The sequence below is a fragment of the Acomys russatus genome, chromosome 12, assembly GCF_903995435.1.
Source record: "Acomys russatus chromosome 12, mAcoRus1.1, whole genome shotgun sequence".
NCBI classification, from domain to species: domain Eukaryota; kingdom Metazoa; phylum Chordata; class Mammalia; order Rodentia; family Muridae; genus Acomys; species Acomys russatus.
In genome coordinates, this window is record NC_067148.1 from 9,079,500 (window position 1) to 9,097,486 (window position 17,987).

Sequence of the window (17,987 nt, forward strand, 5' to 3'; positions counted from 1 at the left end):
GGATTTAAGAAAATGTTTTAACGTCTAGAAGGATTTTTTTTTAGTTGATAAATAGAAGATATGACAGAGAATGATTTAGGTACAAAACTTTAGACTCACCTAGACAGGATAGACAGTATTTTCTTCAAGGTTGCCAAGGACAAATGAGCTCAAGATTTGAATGTAACTTTTATATATGGCTTTCCTGCTTGTTTCATAACTGTTCTTTCTGTATGTAGTTTATTATAAATAAAGCCCATATGCATTTAAAATAAAAGGAGATTTAAAAAAAATTACTTGCAGCCAGAGGAGAGTTCTCTTTGTATTCTTAATAATTGCCCAGTATTTTCTATGGTCTATTTCATGTATAACAAGAGACCCATTTGTCTTCAAGGGCCACACGGAATGGTGGCATGACACACAGGAACAGGGCACGGGAAGGTCTCATCTCACATTCATTCTACTGTTTTCAAAACTGTGTGGCAATCAGTAGGTGCCAGCTGGCTGGGGCATGTGCGCATGCAGAAGAGCCTCTCGCCTCTGTCATGGCAGCTCTCCTTTCATAGCAATCTATGCTGGTCTCTGCTCAAGGCTTGCCTGCATGGGTAGAGCTTCCTGGCTCTGAAGATAAGTCTGACTAGTGCAGAAGAAAGCCCAGGGCCCTGCTCTGACTGTCACCAAGTTCATGCATCTAGGGACATAACTAGAGCCTTTCTGTTTGCACTTCCTGTTTGTAAGAAAAGCCTGGGTGAAGACTAGGCCACCAGATAGAAACTGAAAACAAACTCAGGAGAAGATAAAATCTGAAGTGTTGTTGTTGTTGTTGTTGTTGTTGTTGTTTTTCACAATAGACAAACTCTTGAGGTTTGCCTTTTTGCCATTATTAAAAAGTGGGAATGTGGGGCTGGAGAGATGGCTCAGAAGTTAAGAGCACTGACTGCTCTTCCAAAGGTCCTGAGTTCAATTCCCAGCAACCACATGGTGGCTCACAACCATCTTTAATGAGATCTGGTGCCCTCTTCTGGCATGCAGGCATACATGGGGGCAGAGTATAAATAATAAATATATAAATAAAATCTTTAAAAAAAAAAGTGGGAACGTGATAGCTTTTGAAGTCAAAGATAGGTAGAAACAGGAAATATTAAGTCCAGGAAACAAACCAAAAAAAAAAAGGTGCTCGCTGTCATTAAGAGATGCACACACTGAGTGCTTCACTAAGCACGTGATCTGGTGGTGACGCCTCATTGTTCAAGGCTCCTCATGCAGGAGTTTCACAGAGATGAACTCCCATCCTACAATTCAGCCGTTAGCCCTTCCCACTGCTCAACAAACCAACCAGTCGGCTCTTGCGGCTGACACATGGCAGAAGGTCAACACGAAGCACTTACTGTCCCTTGGCATCTTTCATGTCAACCACTTCTGGGTTGTCTGCTATTTCCAGAAGCAGCCTCAAACACAGCGTGTGACCGTTAATAACTGAAAAAGAAAACAACGGGCATTCTTTTAGCAATACAACGCTGTGGGCGTTGCTCTCCAAAGTGAAATGTATGGAGACTTCAAGGCAGTAACTAACACACAGCCCTGGTTTCCAGTGCAAGGTGGCCCAGGTGGCATGAATCAGTGACACCCTGCCTCCCCTTCTCTTTCTCTCTGCATACTTTGATCTTTACCTTCCTCTTTCTGTTCCCAGAGTTAAGGGACATTTTCTTAAGTTTTGTGTTCTCTCTTATCCCCTTGGGAAGTGTCCCCACACATCAGTCCCACTGAGTGGCACTCCACTTCCTTATACCTATCCTGTGTCTAGCCCATCTCCAGATCTTTTTAAAGAGGAGAGGGGAGCGGGACCAGGAGGAATAAAGAAGAGAGGGAAAGAGGGGTGGGCGATGGAGAACAGCAAAGCGCAGCCCAGGTGCCTCCTCCCCATGGACACTGGAGCTCTGCCGTGTCACTGATCCTCAAAGGGCAGCTTTGCCATTGCAGTCTTAAGGATGCTCCAGCAAGTGCCTGTGGCTGCTGAGCCTTCTCCCCCTGCTGGTGAGGACCCAGGGGTCTTCAGGTCCCTAGTTAGAGCTGCTGGCTCTTACTTGCCCTAGCTACCCAGCAAAGGGCAGGAAGTATAGTGCAACCCCAGTGCCATGTGCGCCTCACACAGCTGGGGAGGGGTCCAGGACATACACTTGTGAGTAACTAAACACGCTCCTTTGGAAGGTAGTGGTGCTGATGTGAATGTGAGGGATCCTGGGAAGCACCTCTCATGGGACAGTAAAACCCTCTTCTAAGGCATCGAAGAGAACCTCTAAGAAGCCCTACAGCTATCAAGGAATTCACTCGGGAAATAAGACAAAGAGGAATACCCTTCACAGCCCAAGCGTGGCTCACTCTCTAAACAGTAAGCACACCACACAAGACCCTCCTCACTCTGGATGGGGCAAGAGAGAAGGGGATGGATGCAACTACGTTGGGTTGACAAAGGGTCCTCTCAGAGCTGTTTTACGACCATGTTTCTTGATTGACAGTCATGAAACAATGTTTTCTGGGACAACACACACTAGAATTAGTCCACATTTATCGACACCATTCAAATGAACAACAGGAGCAATGTCCACATATTGTAAGATATGTGTGTGTGTGTGTGTGTGTGTGTGTGTGTGTGTGTACATATATATTCAATATATGCATTATGAATTGGAGTTCCAGGTAACATTTTATTGTCACTGCTGTTGTTAGTGTTAAGAATTATACACAATCCTGTTACCCTGTTGAAATTTGCAGAAAGTTTCATATATGCCTTAAAAAAGACTGGCACAGGACTGACAGCTAAATCCCCTCAGTGATGGGGTCAAGGAGTAGAATCAACAGAACTTGGCTTTTCTTTCTGTATCAATTTAACATGCTTTAGTGCTCAGAATCATTGCAAAGATGTTACACTTTTAGCTAAACAAAAGAAAAAAAAAAAAAAAAAAAAACAATTTCAGTTCATAATGCTCACCGAGCGTGCCGCAGAGCAAAATCATCTACAGTGGAGTTTTTGTTTTTTACCGTAGCTGTGTAAGCTGAGCTCACAGTCCTTGGGAAAATGTAAGTTCCCCTTCGAGTAGCAACCTCAGCTCTCCCTGGGTTCCCACACACGGTATCCCCCCAAGTTGCCTTCTAGCAAAAAGACGTTAGTATCTTTAGCTGTGCTTTGCCAGCTGCAGCTCTCTGTGAGGCTGGCTCAGCCTCTCGCGCCATGAGTGACAGCGTGACAGGCATTTTTCACAGGCTCAGAGACTACAACTGTCACTGTATCTATCTGTGCTAAGCCTCCAGTGCTCATTCCGCCTGACCCTCCTCACAGTCTCAAACAAAGGAACCGGCCTCTCAGGTGAACTGGGAAAAAAAAAATCTGGCTAAGCAGATGGTTGAATGACAGGCTGAAGCTTCTGCAAAGCAGACATTTTGTGGAGAACACTCAAACGACAGCCTGTCTTGTTCGGTCAATGAATTGTGTGAGGGAAATCCAGCGTGGGTCCACTTGACCAGTAGGGGGCACCCTTGGACCACACCCACATCACAGTGGCAAATGGGTGAGGGTGGTCCTTCATCAGTCACCTGTTTTAAGGGCAGCCTTCCACAATCAAACCAAGCTCTTTGCAATTGTTAAAAACTACATAGTAGCAAAGCAAGTTGCCCAGCTTAATAACAGGCAATAGCCAGTCTTTAAAGTGAGCAAATTTGGTTTCAACAATTATACCAAGGAATGCCTACGAAGCAAAAATACTGGTAGGAAACAAAAATTTATACTGGGCCACAGCGGCCATCACTGCCTTTTCCCAGCAATAATTGTTTTGAGGTAGTTAGGCAGCGGGTAGAGTCTCTGTGTCTGTACTGTGTGTGTTCCACGGCTTGGGGGGTTACAGGATGTAGAGAGAAATGTACTTCTCTTTTTAAAAAATTTAATCACATTTGTAGTTATTTTGTTGTGCATTTGTCAAGGGATGCATGTAGAGGCCCAAGGACAACTTTCAGGAGTTGGTTCTCTTCTTCTGCCACGTAGGACCCACTGATCAAATTCAGGCCGTTAGGCTTAGCGGTAAGAACTTTTACCCACTGAGTTCTCTCACCAGCTCCAACAGAAATACACCTGCCTGTGTAGCATTCCTAGAAGCCTTTCAAGTAATGAGCATCATACGGATCTTGTGGAAACATGGCCTCATTCCTTCACTTCCTCAATAAAACCACACTCAACTTTTTTCCTCTCTTTAAGAGATGCCATAGTCCACCCTTTCTCAGTGGCTAACACTATGGAATCGCCTGAGCCAAATGCTTTAGTTTGGGCCAGTCTTCCATATTGCCTTCACATCTGTGCACATCTGTAAGCGTCCCTTCATGTGTATTGTAGACGTGCACGTGTACTTGTTAATGGTCTCTGTTTTGATATTGGATGCATCCAGGGTCAAAGCGAAAGCTGAGTAGATTGTTAGAAGGATTCACCCATTACCTCATTGTCTGCTGTTTCTTATACAAAACAGTGGACTGGGCTGACTCTAAAGAATGCACTGTAACTTGCTCTTCACTCAGAAGTTTTGTGGGGGCGGTTGGCCAAAGGCTCTAAGTTTTTTCTTTGGGAAGGCCAGCGGCTGGCCAGAGAGTATCAATTATGTATAAGGAGAAATTAGACCAAAGCTATATTGGAAGCGTGCAGGTGTATATGGTGTAGAAATAAAACGAAGATGTTAAAAATCAGGATGAGAGAAGATGAACCCAGAGCCTCATGCATACTAAACACATGCTCTCTCACCCCAGCTATAGATCTTAAAATCTTAAAAAAAAAAAACAAACAAAAACCATATTCATGTTTGCTTGTTTACTGGGGTGGCATATGCCATATGCATTTGAATGACAGAGGCCACATTACAAAAGAGATCCCCCGCCCCCTCACCTCAGGTCATGTGGGTCCCAGGGACTGAACTCCAGTCATCAGGCCTGGTGGCAGGCACCTTTACCTGCTGAGCACCTCACCCATTTTACCCTTTTATTCAAGCCTATACATGAGTTGCAAAACTCAGGACTAAGCAAGCAAGACCTTTGACGGGACCTACCTGAGGCATGAAGCGGAGTTCTTTTGGTGACATTGTCTTTTACAAAGATGGACGCACCCTGGTTCACAAGGGCTTCCACACACTCGGTGTGCCCCTTGAAAGCGGCCAGGTACAGAGCCGTCCGGCCCTTCTCGTCCCTGATGTCCAGGTCCACTAATGACTGAAGAAGGACCTCCAGGGCTTGGTGGTGCCCGTTGTAGGCCTGCAACCAAGAAAGCCAGAGATTGTACCCTCACTTGCCTCAAATCCTGCAACAATCCACCTGAGGGGCTGAGCCTCGGGCTCCTCCGAAGAGCCGACTGGCACAGCACTTGGGATGGGACCTGACGCTGGAAAAGTGACGTTACTGTAAAGCATTGGCTCATGAACCTCCGGTTGCTTGTGAATCTCACTGTTTTTTTCTTCCTTGTCAATTAATGTGCTCGAAGGCACCACATCCATCACTATGTGTTTATTAGATCTACCAGCCAAATATAGACAAATGGCTGTGTGGATTACACACTCATCTCTCTGGGGAGTCCTAAACAAACCAATGGGCAACACACAAACATTTTCATGAATCTTTTCTGTTAATAAAGCTGGGTGGATTACTGGAAACATTAAGGGCTCTGTAATTCAACCCAGGCGGGCAAACCGGCGTTCACAGCCCATCACGTGACTGAGTACTAACTGTAGGTGAGTTTCTTAATTGTATTTAGAGTTTTGTTTCCTCATCTATATGATGAGAACAATAACTGCTGCCTCCTGGGGCTGCCGCAGAGATGGAAAGAGATAAAAAAAGCACTGGATTTGCACAAGATCTGATGTGCACCGAAGGCTTTTCCCTCCTCTTTATTTCTTCTGTTGATCATAATGAAACCACGGAAACAATTAGGGACAAATAGGACATGGGCTGGGCCAGGCTCAGATCTATTATGAGGTCCTAGGCTGTATAGTGTTTAAAAGGATAGAAGTCTGAGACATTTAATTTAATCTGTAAGGGAAAAAATGTTACTCCCACCCCCACAATACATAAGCAAAAGATCTTGGAAATAAAAGAGAGAAAGGGGTAAGGCTATCTATAGGGAAGTGAGTCTGAGAGACAAGAAAGAAACAGGAAAAGTCTGCCCCAGGCACCTTCAGCCGCCAAAGACCTCTCTCTCTTGTCTCTTGCATTTTTCCCACTGTACTGCTCCTCAAGGCACCATGTATTTGCAGAAGACTTAACATGAAGGATTTTTTTTCTTAATATAAAAATAACCAATGAAAACTAGGAAAGTCTGTAAAAGACTTGAAAGGCCACCTCACAGAGAAAAAAGAGAAATGTAAAATGCCAATAGACATACAAAATTTTGTGTGAAAAAAATTTATAGTGCTATTTATAGTGAAGAGTTTGGGCACACCCAATATCATTAAAATTGTGGGGGGCAGAAAATCAATCTTGGACACTGGTGGAGGTTGCTATGATACTTGTGGAGGGTAATATGAAAGCATTAAAAAAAGGGGGGTTTTAGAAACTAAGTTGCAGGCAATATATTTAGCATGGCCTCATTTATATAAAAAGAAAATGTATGTGCACATTTTTATATTTATATGTAACTCTATAGTCACAGGAAAAATTCAGAAGTATACAAAAAAACTAATAATAATGGTAATTTCTAGAACTAAGGGGTATTAAGCCTATGATCTTATTTTACCTTACCTTCCTAAAAACAATTTAAATAATTTTTCCCGGAGTACAGGTTAACAACAATAATAAAAACTAAATTTAAAAGAATCCATTAAAGCCAGGCATGGTGGTGCACATCTTCAATCCCAGCACCCAGAGAGGCAAAGGCAGCCCACTCTCTGTGAGTTTGAGGCCAGCCTGGTTTACAAAGTGAGTCCAGGACAGCTGAGGCAACCCCTGTCTTGAAAACAATAACAGCAACAAAAAGAAAGAAGAAAGAAAAGAAAAGAATCTGTAAGCATTAAGAGTACTGAGAAATTAAGAAACATTTTTTTGTTTTCATTATCTTTGTTAGTGATGACGATAATTTGTACATACGAAACTTATATCCTTTAGGTAAGATGCCATATAAATTACATGGTAACGAATCCCTATTTATAACCCTGTCCCAACTTCTTCCTTTACAAACGCGCAGGTCCAACATCACCCTCCACCTTGGTGTATGCACTTGAATATCTAACAGCACTGCACACTGATTCTGGATTTCTTTCCCCAAACCTGCTCTGCCTGCAGCCTCCCCATCTGCAAGCGGAAACGTTACTCTCAGACCCCAACCCAGAATTCCAGCAAAAGCTCCCCCTCTGTCCCTGTCCCTTGGTGATCTGTCATGGACACCATCACCAAGTGAAACCTTTCTACAGCCAAACCGGATGCTACACCCTGCTACAAAACCCAGCCTTGATGGTAGCAAAGTCCAAAAGCTGCCATGATTGATCAGGCCCTCAGCTCTGGCCATCCCCTGCGTGTAGCTTTTGCATGTCCGGGGCTCTGGGGTAGCCACAGTGCCCTCTATAGTTAAGTGCATGGATTTTCTTTTCCGGCCATTGCACCTGCACTTTCTGCTCCTCATCTGGAAAGTACTTCATCCAGACAGCCGCATGACTGTCCTGGTACGCAGATGGCACCTTACCAGGGAAGCCTCCCAGCACATATGGAAACAGTCCCTCCACTCTTCTGCCCGCTCACTTCGTTGTCTTCAAAGCACTTGTTGCTACTGAATACCAGTCAATCATTGAGGACTTCCTGTGTACTGGGCACCATGCCAAGCACGTTCACATCCCCTTTATGGTCTATAAATACCCTTTTTTTTGGGGGGGGGGTGAGACAGGATCTTGCTATGCAGCCTAGGCTGGCTTTAAACCCTCAGTCCTCCTGTCCCCAGCCTCTTGTGTGTGGGATTGTAGATACGGCCCCGTACCTACTGCAAACATCTTTTTCCCAGGTTAAAACATCCTTAGGTAGTTCCAGAGTTGGGCTCTGAACTCAGAATCTGCAGTGTGATAATCGCACACTTCCCTTCCATAACCCCACTTGATTGACGTGAAGACTAAATGTTTTAGTGTTTGCCTGTAACAAAATAGGGCTGAATAGCAAATGCTCTTCAGTTCCTCCTGTAGATGTGAAACATCCTGCACATTGTTATAGAGCAAGAAGGTGCAGTCTGGGGACACATTCCTAGACCACTGTGCCCTGGCTACACACTGCTGCCTCTCTGTGGATGGGAGAACAGTTCCCGAGTGTCATAGCTGTGACTGCGCAGGACGGGAAGGCTGTGAGCTCACACCGGCCTGTTGTGTAGCCACTTTCGTCATCCTCATCTTACTAACAAGGACGCAGAGGGGCAGAGCTACCTAGCCATGCTAGGGCTCTGCGGCCTTGAGTGGAAGGTGGCTGACCCAGGAGCCCTCTGGAGAGAGAACATGGAAAGGCGATGCTGCAGTAAGATGCACGTCTTGGCCTCTTATAGGGAATTTAAAATATCAACAAACAGGAGAAAATAATCAAATGAATTTCATATATCCTCTATCAAGTTTAGCCATTACCAAATCAGGCCATAGGTGATTTTTAAAAAAAGATTTATTTTATGATATGAGTGCTCTCTCATCATGCACACCAGAAGAGGGGGATTCAGATTCCATTACAGATGGTTGTGAGCCACCATGTGGTTGCTGGGAATTGAACCCACGACCTCTGGAAGAGCAGCCAGTGCTCTTTAACCTCTGAGCCACCTGCCTAGCCTGCCATAGGTAATTTTTAAGTCAACTCAGGAGCATCTAATCTTAAGATAAGAGCTGTAGTAACAGGAATATCCACAGGAGGTGTAAATTACACTGGCAGATTTTAGCCTCTACATGAATCTGGTGCTTGTTTGAGAACTGACATTTCAACCCACGGCCTCCCATTCTACAGTGTACTGGCAAAGGGTAGGTGCTGGGTAAGCTCATGGCAAGACGCTGAAGGAGAAGGCGCCTGGCAGACGGCAGCAGGTTCTAAATACTATTTGCAAATGCTGGCCCCCTCTCCATTGTGACAAGGATAGTCAACATGTTAATTTCTGTTCACTTAGCCTAGGAAAACTTACAGTGCATGGTGATACAAAAAGAACAACAGCCAGCATAGTTAGGCTTAATGAGAGAAGACACACAGAAGAAAGGAGAAACACCAGGCAGGAAGCCAGAAGCCTTTCTAGAACAACAGCTGTAATGAAGGCACTTACCCCCTGCACTTCCCTCTTTAATCCTCACAATTAAAAAAATCTGCTTGCTGTTCTCAAGTTAAACCAGCTTGGTATAAAATGCAGTGGATGGACCCTTGCTAATTACTGCAGCTTTTCAATTCCAGCCTGGGTGATTATGTGTACTAGGCATGTAAAAATGCTCAGAATGATTCAAAAGCCAGATTTACCTACAGGAAGAATTCCACTCTCCTGTTTCTTGCATTTGCTTGCAGCTCTTTCCCCTCCCCCCCCTTAATGTTTTTTTCATACAATATATTTTGAACATGTTTTTCTACTCCCCTAACTCCCTCCTCCCACCTCCCCTACCCACACACTTCATTTTCTTGTTTTCCCTCAAAAGTGAAAATAAAAACAAACAAAAATCCAACAAGACTTTTAAAAATGTCAAAACAAAAAGTCTACGAAACAAACAAAAACCACCTTGGTTGTTCACTTTGTACTGGCCATCAACTCCTGGGCATGGGGCCCGTGCTAGAGCGTGGTTGATAATACCTTCTGGGTCGCCATTGAAGAGAACAGATTTTTCCCCTTACCAGCAGGCAACTATTGCAAATAGATTCTTGGTTAGGGGTAAATTTCACTGCGCTAAGATGTCATTGGGAAGGGCCGGGCACAGTGGCACACGCCCGTAATCCCAACACTAGGGAGGCAGAGGCAGGCTGAGACCAGCCTGGCCTACAAAGTGAGTCCAGGACAGCCAAGGCTACACAGAGAAACAAAGTAAATTAATTAATTAATTTAATTTTTTTTAAAAAAAGAAAAAATGTCATTGGGAGTATCAAACCTAAAAATATTTAAATTATTAACTTAAGTTATTTCAAGAAAGAGCTCATTAGGCAACTGAAACGTATCAACTGTGACTAATTCACTTAAGCCTCTTACGATGGGGACTATGGGTGAACAAGGAGCATGGACTTGGGTGGCCAGCCCATTTCAGGGACACCACGGGGCCACGTGGAAACCTCCACAGCTGGAGCCTCGCATCTACATAACCTCATTTCTTCACTCAATTAACAAGTGGGTGAAACGAATATGAATTTATCCAAGCTGATAACCCTGGAGGCTCAACTCACTCAGGCGGGAAATAGCTCAAAGCGGGTCGGGTCTCTTTGTGGGTCGAGGTTTAGGGGCATCTGCTTCCATATCCCTGTGAGGATGCTTTCGCCTAAGAACGACATGCAGAAGTTTTATCCAGGAACCCCTGCAGAGGGTGATGAGCCTACTTCTAGGTGTCTTGAAGAAAACACTTTTCAGTGTTAGCATGTAGAACAGTGACTGGTTCTCAACCTTCCTAATGCTGGGACCCTTAACACAGTTCTTTGTGTTGTGGTGACCCACCCCCCAACAAAATTATTTCACTGTTACTTCATAACTGTATATTTGCTGTTATGAGTCATAAGGTAAATATCTGACATACAGGATGATATCTGATATGGGCCACCCCCCTCGCCCCAAATGTCGAGATTCACAGGCTGAGAACTGCAGATGTAGAGGGAAACGCGAGAGAATTCTAGAACAGGTCCTTCACTGTGATCAGGGTCACTCTCGTTTCCGGCTTTGGCTTTTGTTGTAAGTTTGTGATCTTTGAGAGAGAAGTTATAGCGTCTCCTTTATCTCCTCAAATCTGGACATGTGGTTTCTATTTGCTCAGAGTAAAAGTCAGAGTTCTTACCATGGACCATGAGGCCCCTGTGAGATGTTGTGGCAGCTGCTCCCCCCCCCGCCCCCCGGCTCCTTGCTCCCCTCCCCCCACTCCCCCTCAACACTCATGTTCCCTCCATTGTAGCTACATCGCTGTTTGGTGGACACGCCAAGCATTCTCTTACCCAAGGACTTCACACTGGTGCCCAGAACTGTCCTCTGTCAGATAGCAATGTGACTAGCTCTCAGGCCCACTGTGAGCATGTGACATTCTATGCTCTGTAGAATGGCACTGTCTGCTGCCTCAATACTCCATCCCATGGATTCTGTTTCCTCTCTTGCAGCACTAATCACCATCTGCCGTGCTACTGCTCCCCTAAGGTCTCCCCAGCACGGGAAACCCTACAAGGACAGAGGCCTCGCTCCTTTCCTGTACATCTTTCCCCTGGATTGATTGTATTGACTGATTGTATTGATTGATTGATTGATTCCCCTGGATTGGCAGTATTCTCAGCCAGCATGTGTCACACGGAGAAGACATGTGTTAAGAAGATGAAGGAGGAAGCTGGCTTTTGACACACATACGTCATCACATGCTCTCCTAATTGCTTTACGGGTTAGCTCAAGCCAACGGCCCTGGATGAGGCCCTGCCGTCAGCTCCTTTCTTCTGATGGGCAGGGAGACTGAGGCACAGACATCAGGCACCTGGACAACATCACACAACTAACAAACAAGCTGACAAACTCAGAAGGGTCCTTTAGAGCCTTAATTAACTTGATGCCTTTAATTTACAGTGAGGGGGGAAAAAACACCACAAAACCATGTTCAGCTGAGCTGCTGATGAGAAGAGTGGCAGCGAGGGCCGCCTCTCTGTATCGTCTCTGGCCCCTGCCAGCTGCAGCACCTACCAAAGCTCCTTCTTTGCCATGGTGTCACCACCCTTTTCCATGTGAGTGGAGACCCAGAGAGCTCAGGAGCACACCTGGCCATGGTCATGGTAAGTACAAAACAATTCATATCTTGGAAAAACCAATAAGGATAATAGAAATTTTGGAAGCCTAGAAACACTCTTCTCAGTGACAATGCAATCAGCCCCATGCTGACTGGGTGTGAGGATTTTGCTCAAAATACCCACATGTATGTGGCCTTGCTAAGGGCAGCTAGAGCTAGCTGCATCTGTGCATACCTGGCTCTGGGGAGCCTTGCTCAGGCCCAGCTGCACAGGGATTCTAAAGAGCAGCCTGGTCTAAGAGCCAACTGCTATGAGGCTTTGTCCACAGGACACCCACTGTCCACCCTCCTCCATTGAAGCCTGCCTCCTCAAGCATGAATGGCTGGCTGACTTCACAGCATTCAAGGTGTATGTTTGCAGATGCCGTATGTTTATGTGTGTAGTGGAGGCAGTGTGTTTGTGTGTGTAGTCCCTGTGTCGGTGGGTATGTCAGAGCTTCTGCAGGTGTGCTGGCAAGTGTGTGGTGAGACAAGCGTCTGAGGTGGGGGCTCCTCACCGTGTGGCTGGCCCTGGACACGCCCAGGCCTATTCCACTGTATTTACTAATCAAAGGTATGTCTAAACATGACCTCTACCGAGGCCACCGGACCTTGGACCTTGACTGAGGCGGCCTTCGGCGGCACTGGGGCAGGCCAGCTGGCTGTGGCTGCCAGGCAGCAGGGCTCTTTCCAACAGCCGCTAATCTGAGGCGGGGTTGTGGGAGTGGTGGAACCCCAGGAAGAGTTCGGATCGCTGGCAGGTGAAGAGGAATCGCGTGAGAACCAGAGCCAGAGACCCTTCTGAGGCCCGATGGCAAATCCAGGAGGAACGATCCTCTCTAAACCTGCTCCTTTCACTCTCACAACGTTATGTTTAAAATCTATACAAGGTTTAATTGTAGCATTTGAAAATGTGGCATTTGACTACGCCTAGGGTTAAAGTTTGCACATTACTTTCTGTAATCAAATCTCTTTGCCAGATCTAGCCAATGGTCAGAACATTCTCCACAGTTGAGTGGAGAGTGGGATATGACTTTCTCACGTACTCTGGTGCCTCACATTTGACCATGTCCCCTGGAGGGGGAGACCTGGTGGCACTCAGAGGAAGGATAGCAGGTTACCAAGAAGAGACTTGATACCCTATGCGCATATACAGGGGGAGGAGGGTCCCCCTCAGGCACAGTCATAGGGGAGGGGAGTAATGGGAAAATGGGAGAGAGGGAAGAATGGGAGGATACAAGGGATGGGATAAACATTGAGATGTAACAAGAATAAATTAATAAAAAAAATTAAAAAAAAAAACTGGTCACACTTAACATGATCATTTGTTACTTCATGCAGGCCTTGTCTTGCTCCCATTGTATAGATGAGGACACCGAGGACACGGTAGGTAAACCCGCTGGGGAAGCCAGACCTCCAAGGTGAGGCTGTCTCTCTCAGAAGCCCATGCTTTCGACTGACCCTCTGCCTTTTAAATTGGAATGGATCTCTGCCTTCCTGGCCCTGCACCTTAAGATCTGGTTAAGTTCCCGGAACTGGTTCTTTGCAAGACAAGCAGGGGAAGCTGCCCACAGCAGCTCACTTACCGCTAAGTGGAGTGGACTCTTGGGAGCGCCGCAATCTGAGTCTTCAAAACCAGCGTTGGTTCTTTCCAAAAGCTGTGGAGACAAAAAACAAAAACAAAAAACAAACAAAACAAAAAACAAAAGCAAGAGTCACTAAGGAATTGTAGTTTCTGGATACTAAATTCTTCTTCATATACGGACAAAGGCCACACCAAGCCAATATCCAGAGCCTGGCTAGATGTGGGGTGAGCACAGTGGTCAGCAGTGTCCACTCCAGGGTCCTGGTGGGTGGGCGTGGGCTGCCCTATGTGGCAGAGGTTAGACAACCCAAAATATTTTCTAGATGCCCTAGAGCAAAAGCTCCTGACAGGATTTATATTCAGGCAACGAAATATGCTAGTTGAAGGGTTTTGTTTTGTTTTGTTTTGTTTTTCTTTTTTAAGGTTTTTGAGACAGGGTTTCTCTGTGTATCCTTAGCTGTCCTGGAGTTGCTTTGTAGACTAGACTGGCCTCGAACTCACAGCGATCCACCTGCCTCTGCCTCCCCGGTGCTGGGATTAAAGGCGTGGGCCACTACGCCTGGCCTAGTTGAAGTTTTAAAGGCAGAGACAGACAGGGTAAACCCGTCACTCTGACGGGTAACGTGGCCGTGGAGCTGTCTGCTTTTCTTTCAGCTTCTCATGCAGGGGCCACAGGAACAGCGCAGGGGGAGAAGGAAGAGGTGATGGATGATGGCAGGTGTCTACTTTGGAGACAGGTAGATCCAGTCCAAAATCTGGATGGCTCTAGACGCAGAAGTATCCCGGCACATCAGGGAGAATGTGTGTCTTTGAGACAGTCACTTGCAATGGCTGCCTTCAGATCCACTCTCTCCAGGATTATGGGGGAGAAGCGGCCACTCGCCAGCACAATGCATCTGTTCAGGGTGATTCCTGGAGGCCCATCCTGGACTCACTTTCCTAAACATTCTAATTATCTTGTAGTGTCCATTAAATGAAATTATAGCTTTTATTCTTCAGCTAGGTAGCATGTTTTTATGTTCTGCAAATGAAGCCTGCACAGATTTTTTTTTACAGAAGTTCCCTCATTTTTAACTCTTTTTGGGGGGAGTTGGGGCAATGTCTCATTATATAGTTCTGGCTGGCTGGAACTCACAAATCTAGCTGCTTCCATCTCTCAGGTGCCGTAATTACAGACTCTGTGTGCCACCACATCTGGCAACAGAGGTTTTCTTAAAGCGAGTGATAAAGGCAAAATTAGTCAAACCCTGAAAGGCAAAATTTCCTAAGAGTATCACCGGCTTCTGTCCTTGAAATTCCTCAAACTTGTCAAGTGAAACACACATTCCAAAGCCACCAGTGCAAACACTATTTTCACTTTAAAACAAAAGCCAAGCCGGGTGTGGCGGCGCAGGCCTTTAATCCCAGCACTCGGGAGGCAGAGGCAGGCAGATCGCTGTGAGTTTGAGGCCAGCCTGGTCTACAAAGTGAGTCCAGGACAACCAGGGCTACACAGAGACACCCTGTCTTGAAAAACCAAAATAACAATAACAACAACAACAACAATAATAATAATAATAAAATAAAACAAAAGCTAAATGAACAGAATATATTCAGAAAACGCCATAAAACGCAGTCTAAGATGTTCAACACAACAACCTGCAAATACAATTTCAGACATTTAACTTCCTCTTCCTGTTTCTAGCCTTTTTTTCCCCCTTCACAGTGAATATATACTGTCACCATGCCAGTTAGTTTTGTCAGTTTGACACAAACCCAGATGTACATGGGAAGAGGAAGCCTCAAATGAGCCTCCATCAGATTAGCCTGTGGACACATCTGTGGGGCATTTATTTCTGAAGAGTTTCTAATTGATGCCAGAGGCCCCAGCCCACTGTGGGCAGCACCATCCCTAGGCAGGTGAGCCTGGGATCTGTAAGAAAGCTAGCTGAGCGGGACAGGGAAGCAAGCCAGGACCCTGAGTTCCTCCCATGGGCTCTGCTTCTGTTCCTGCCTTCGAGTTCCTGCCTTGACGTTCATCAGTGATAGACTGTAAAGTGCAAACTGAAATAAACCCTTTGTTCCTCCAAGTTGGCTTCGGTCAGTGTTTTATCACAGAAGAGTCAAACTAGAACATGATTTTTAATCAGTAAGATGACCAAAACAAATTCTTAGGCTTCCATTAATCAAAAGGATGATGCCCACAGATCTTTGGGTGGTTATAGAATGCTTTTTTCAGAGTCTATGCATATGAGACAAAATGTTATCATTAAGAGACCTTAGTAGATTAACAAGTGTAGAAGTTAATAGATCAAAACACATGACTTTAAACTTATAGATAATACATTGTAAATATCTACATTGGAAGTATGAGATAGTTCGTGTTTGTTCCTAATTAATATGAGAATAGAATCTAGATTTAAAATTTAGGATATGTTAAAATAATGAAAACAAATTTAATTTTAACTTCAAAGGCACTGATTAAAAAACCCATCTCTCTTACATGACTAAAATAAAAGGAGCTTTTGCTGCCCGATGGGGACAGTAAACATCTGTTCTTTGTTTTGCAGCATTATCACCTGCAAGACTTCCTGGAATTGACAGTGTGTACCAGCTCCAAATCCTGTCCTAGAATGAACCTGTAACCAAGGGAACACAGAACCACTTCCCCTCACTTTTACAAACATGACGAACGGGGGTAAGAAGACAATATGCCTCGAATAGACACAGATTAGGTATGTTCCCGTGATGTTTATTTTGGAATAAGATTTTTTTCCCACATACACAGTTTGATCATTCTACCAGCACATGAGGCCTTGTTTCACTCACTCAGCAAATATTTGCTGGAGGAAGCACCAGAATTCAATTTGTGCAGTGAGCAGATGTGATTGCTGACATAATAGAATTCGGAGGCTATCGGGAAGCCCAGAGACGTTAACTGGTAATTAAAGCGGTAAGGAAAGAGGTGAGATGGGGCATGCACAAAGACCCAGCGGAGCCCAAAGAAGTACTTGATACAAAACTACAGCCAGAGAGAGTAGTATCTCATCTAAGGCCTGAATGGCAGGAGCTATGAGGGGTAGGGGAGGAAGAGGAGGAGGAAAAAGAGGAGGAGAGGGGGGAGGAAGGTGAGGAGAGGAGGAGGAGAGGAAGGGGAGAAGGGGGAGTATGGGGGAGAAGGAGGAGTATGGGAGGAGGAAGGGCAGTATAAGAGGAGGAGGGGGATGAGGATGAGAGAAGGAGGGAGGAGGGGGAGGAGGAGGGAGGAGGAGGGAGGTGGGGAAAGGAGGAGGGAGGAGGAGGGAGGTGGGGAAGGAGGAGGGAGGAGGAGGAGGAGGAGGGAGGAGGAGGGAAGAGAAGGGAGGAGGAGGGAGGAGGAGGAGAAGGAGGGAGGAGGAGGGAGGAGGAGGAGAAGGAGGGAGGAGGAGGGAAGAGAAGGGAGGAGGAGGGAGGAGGAGGAGAGGAGAAGGAGGGAGGAGGAGGGAGGAGGAGGAGAAGGAGGGAGGAGGAGGAGGGAGGAGGAGGGAGGAGGAGGAGAAGGAGGGAGGAGGAGGGAGGAGGAGGAGAAGGAGGGAGGAGGAGGAGGGAGGAGGAGGGAGGAGGAGGAGGAGGGAGGAGGAGGGAGGAGGGAGGAGGGAGGAGGGAGGAGGAGGGAGGAGGAGGGAGGAGGGAGGAGGAGGGAGGAGGAGGGAGGAGGAGGGAGGAGGGAGGAGGAGGGAGGAGGAGGGAGGAGGGGGAAGAGGGAATGGCTCTTCCGAAATCTCGCGTAGGTAAGAACACGTGTCAAAGCAGCAGTATCGCAAAAAGCATTGAACGTAGAGATCATACAGTTACAAATTGGTAGGTGTGATTTTATATATCTGATATAAAAGATATCAGTGTAACTGTACCTTAAGTATACTTTCAATTAACATGCTTATCAAAATTTGCACAGTCCATGTATTCATAATGGACTATATCCATATTGAATGTCATAAACCCAATGTGTACATATCCAATACGCCATTGAAGACTTCAGGGACACAGTGAAATTTGCACTCATCCCGAGGACTGCCTTAATAAAGCCGTCATGGGAACCACTCCATCTCATCCTTCATCACCCCTAAAATCCTGGAGTTCATTCTTTTCCCAACTGACCAACCCACTATCAAGTGTCTACATAAAGGATAACATGGTTTGAGCTGGCTTATTCTCTTTTGCCTCTTTGAGGCAACATCAGTTTGCCCGGGCTCTTCTTTGGGTCCAGGAACTCAGATGATTTGGTATTACAGCCACTTCCAGCTCCCACTGGCATGTCAAGAGTTGGTACTGAGTGCGAGTGGAGAGGAGGGAGGCAGGAGAAGCCAACAGACTTTCCCGCCATCTTGATTGTAGGTTGGTTACAGGAATGGGAGGCAGCTGGAAGGCTGCACAGATTTAGTTGTTGCTCTTGCTGAAGACAGGCTTCCTGTGGTTCCCAGGCTGCTCCTGGGCTCTGTGGGCTGGGACTACAAAGTGACTCCATG

General features: G+C 45.9%; 1 protein-coding gene across 1 annotated transcript in view; it reads right to left on the bottom strand.

Annotated features, from left to right (window-relative positions):
* The window catches only part of Ankrd44 (ankyrin repeat domain 44), a 260,349-nt gene that overhangs the window by 16,813 nt on the left and 225,549 nt on the right, over positions 1-17,987 (bottom strand). The window contains exons 17-19 of the mRNA XM_051153824.1: positions 13,505-13,576; positions 5,061-5,262; positions 1,368-1,455 (exon numbers count right to left, since the gene is read on the bottom strand). Coding sequence (XP_051009781.1) covers positions 1,368-1,455; positions 5,061-5,262; positions 13,505-13,576 — 362 coding nt within the window. The remainder of the gene's footprint in view (positions 1-1,367; positions 1,456-5,060; positions 5,263-13,504; positions 13,577-17,987) is intronic.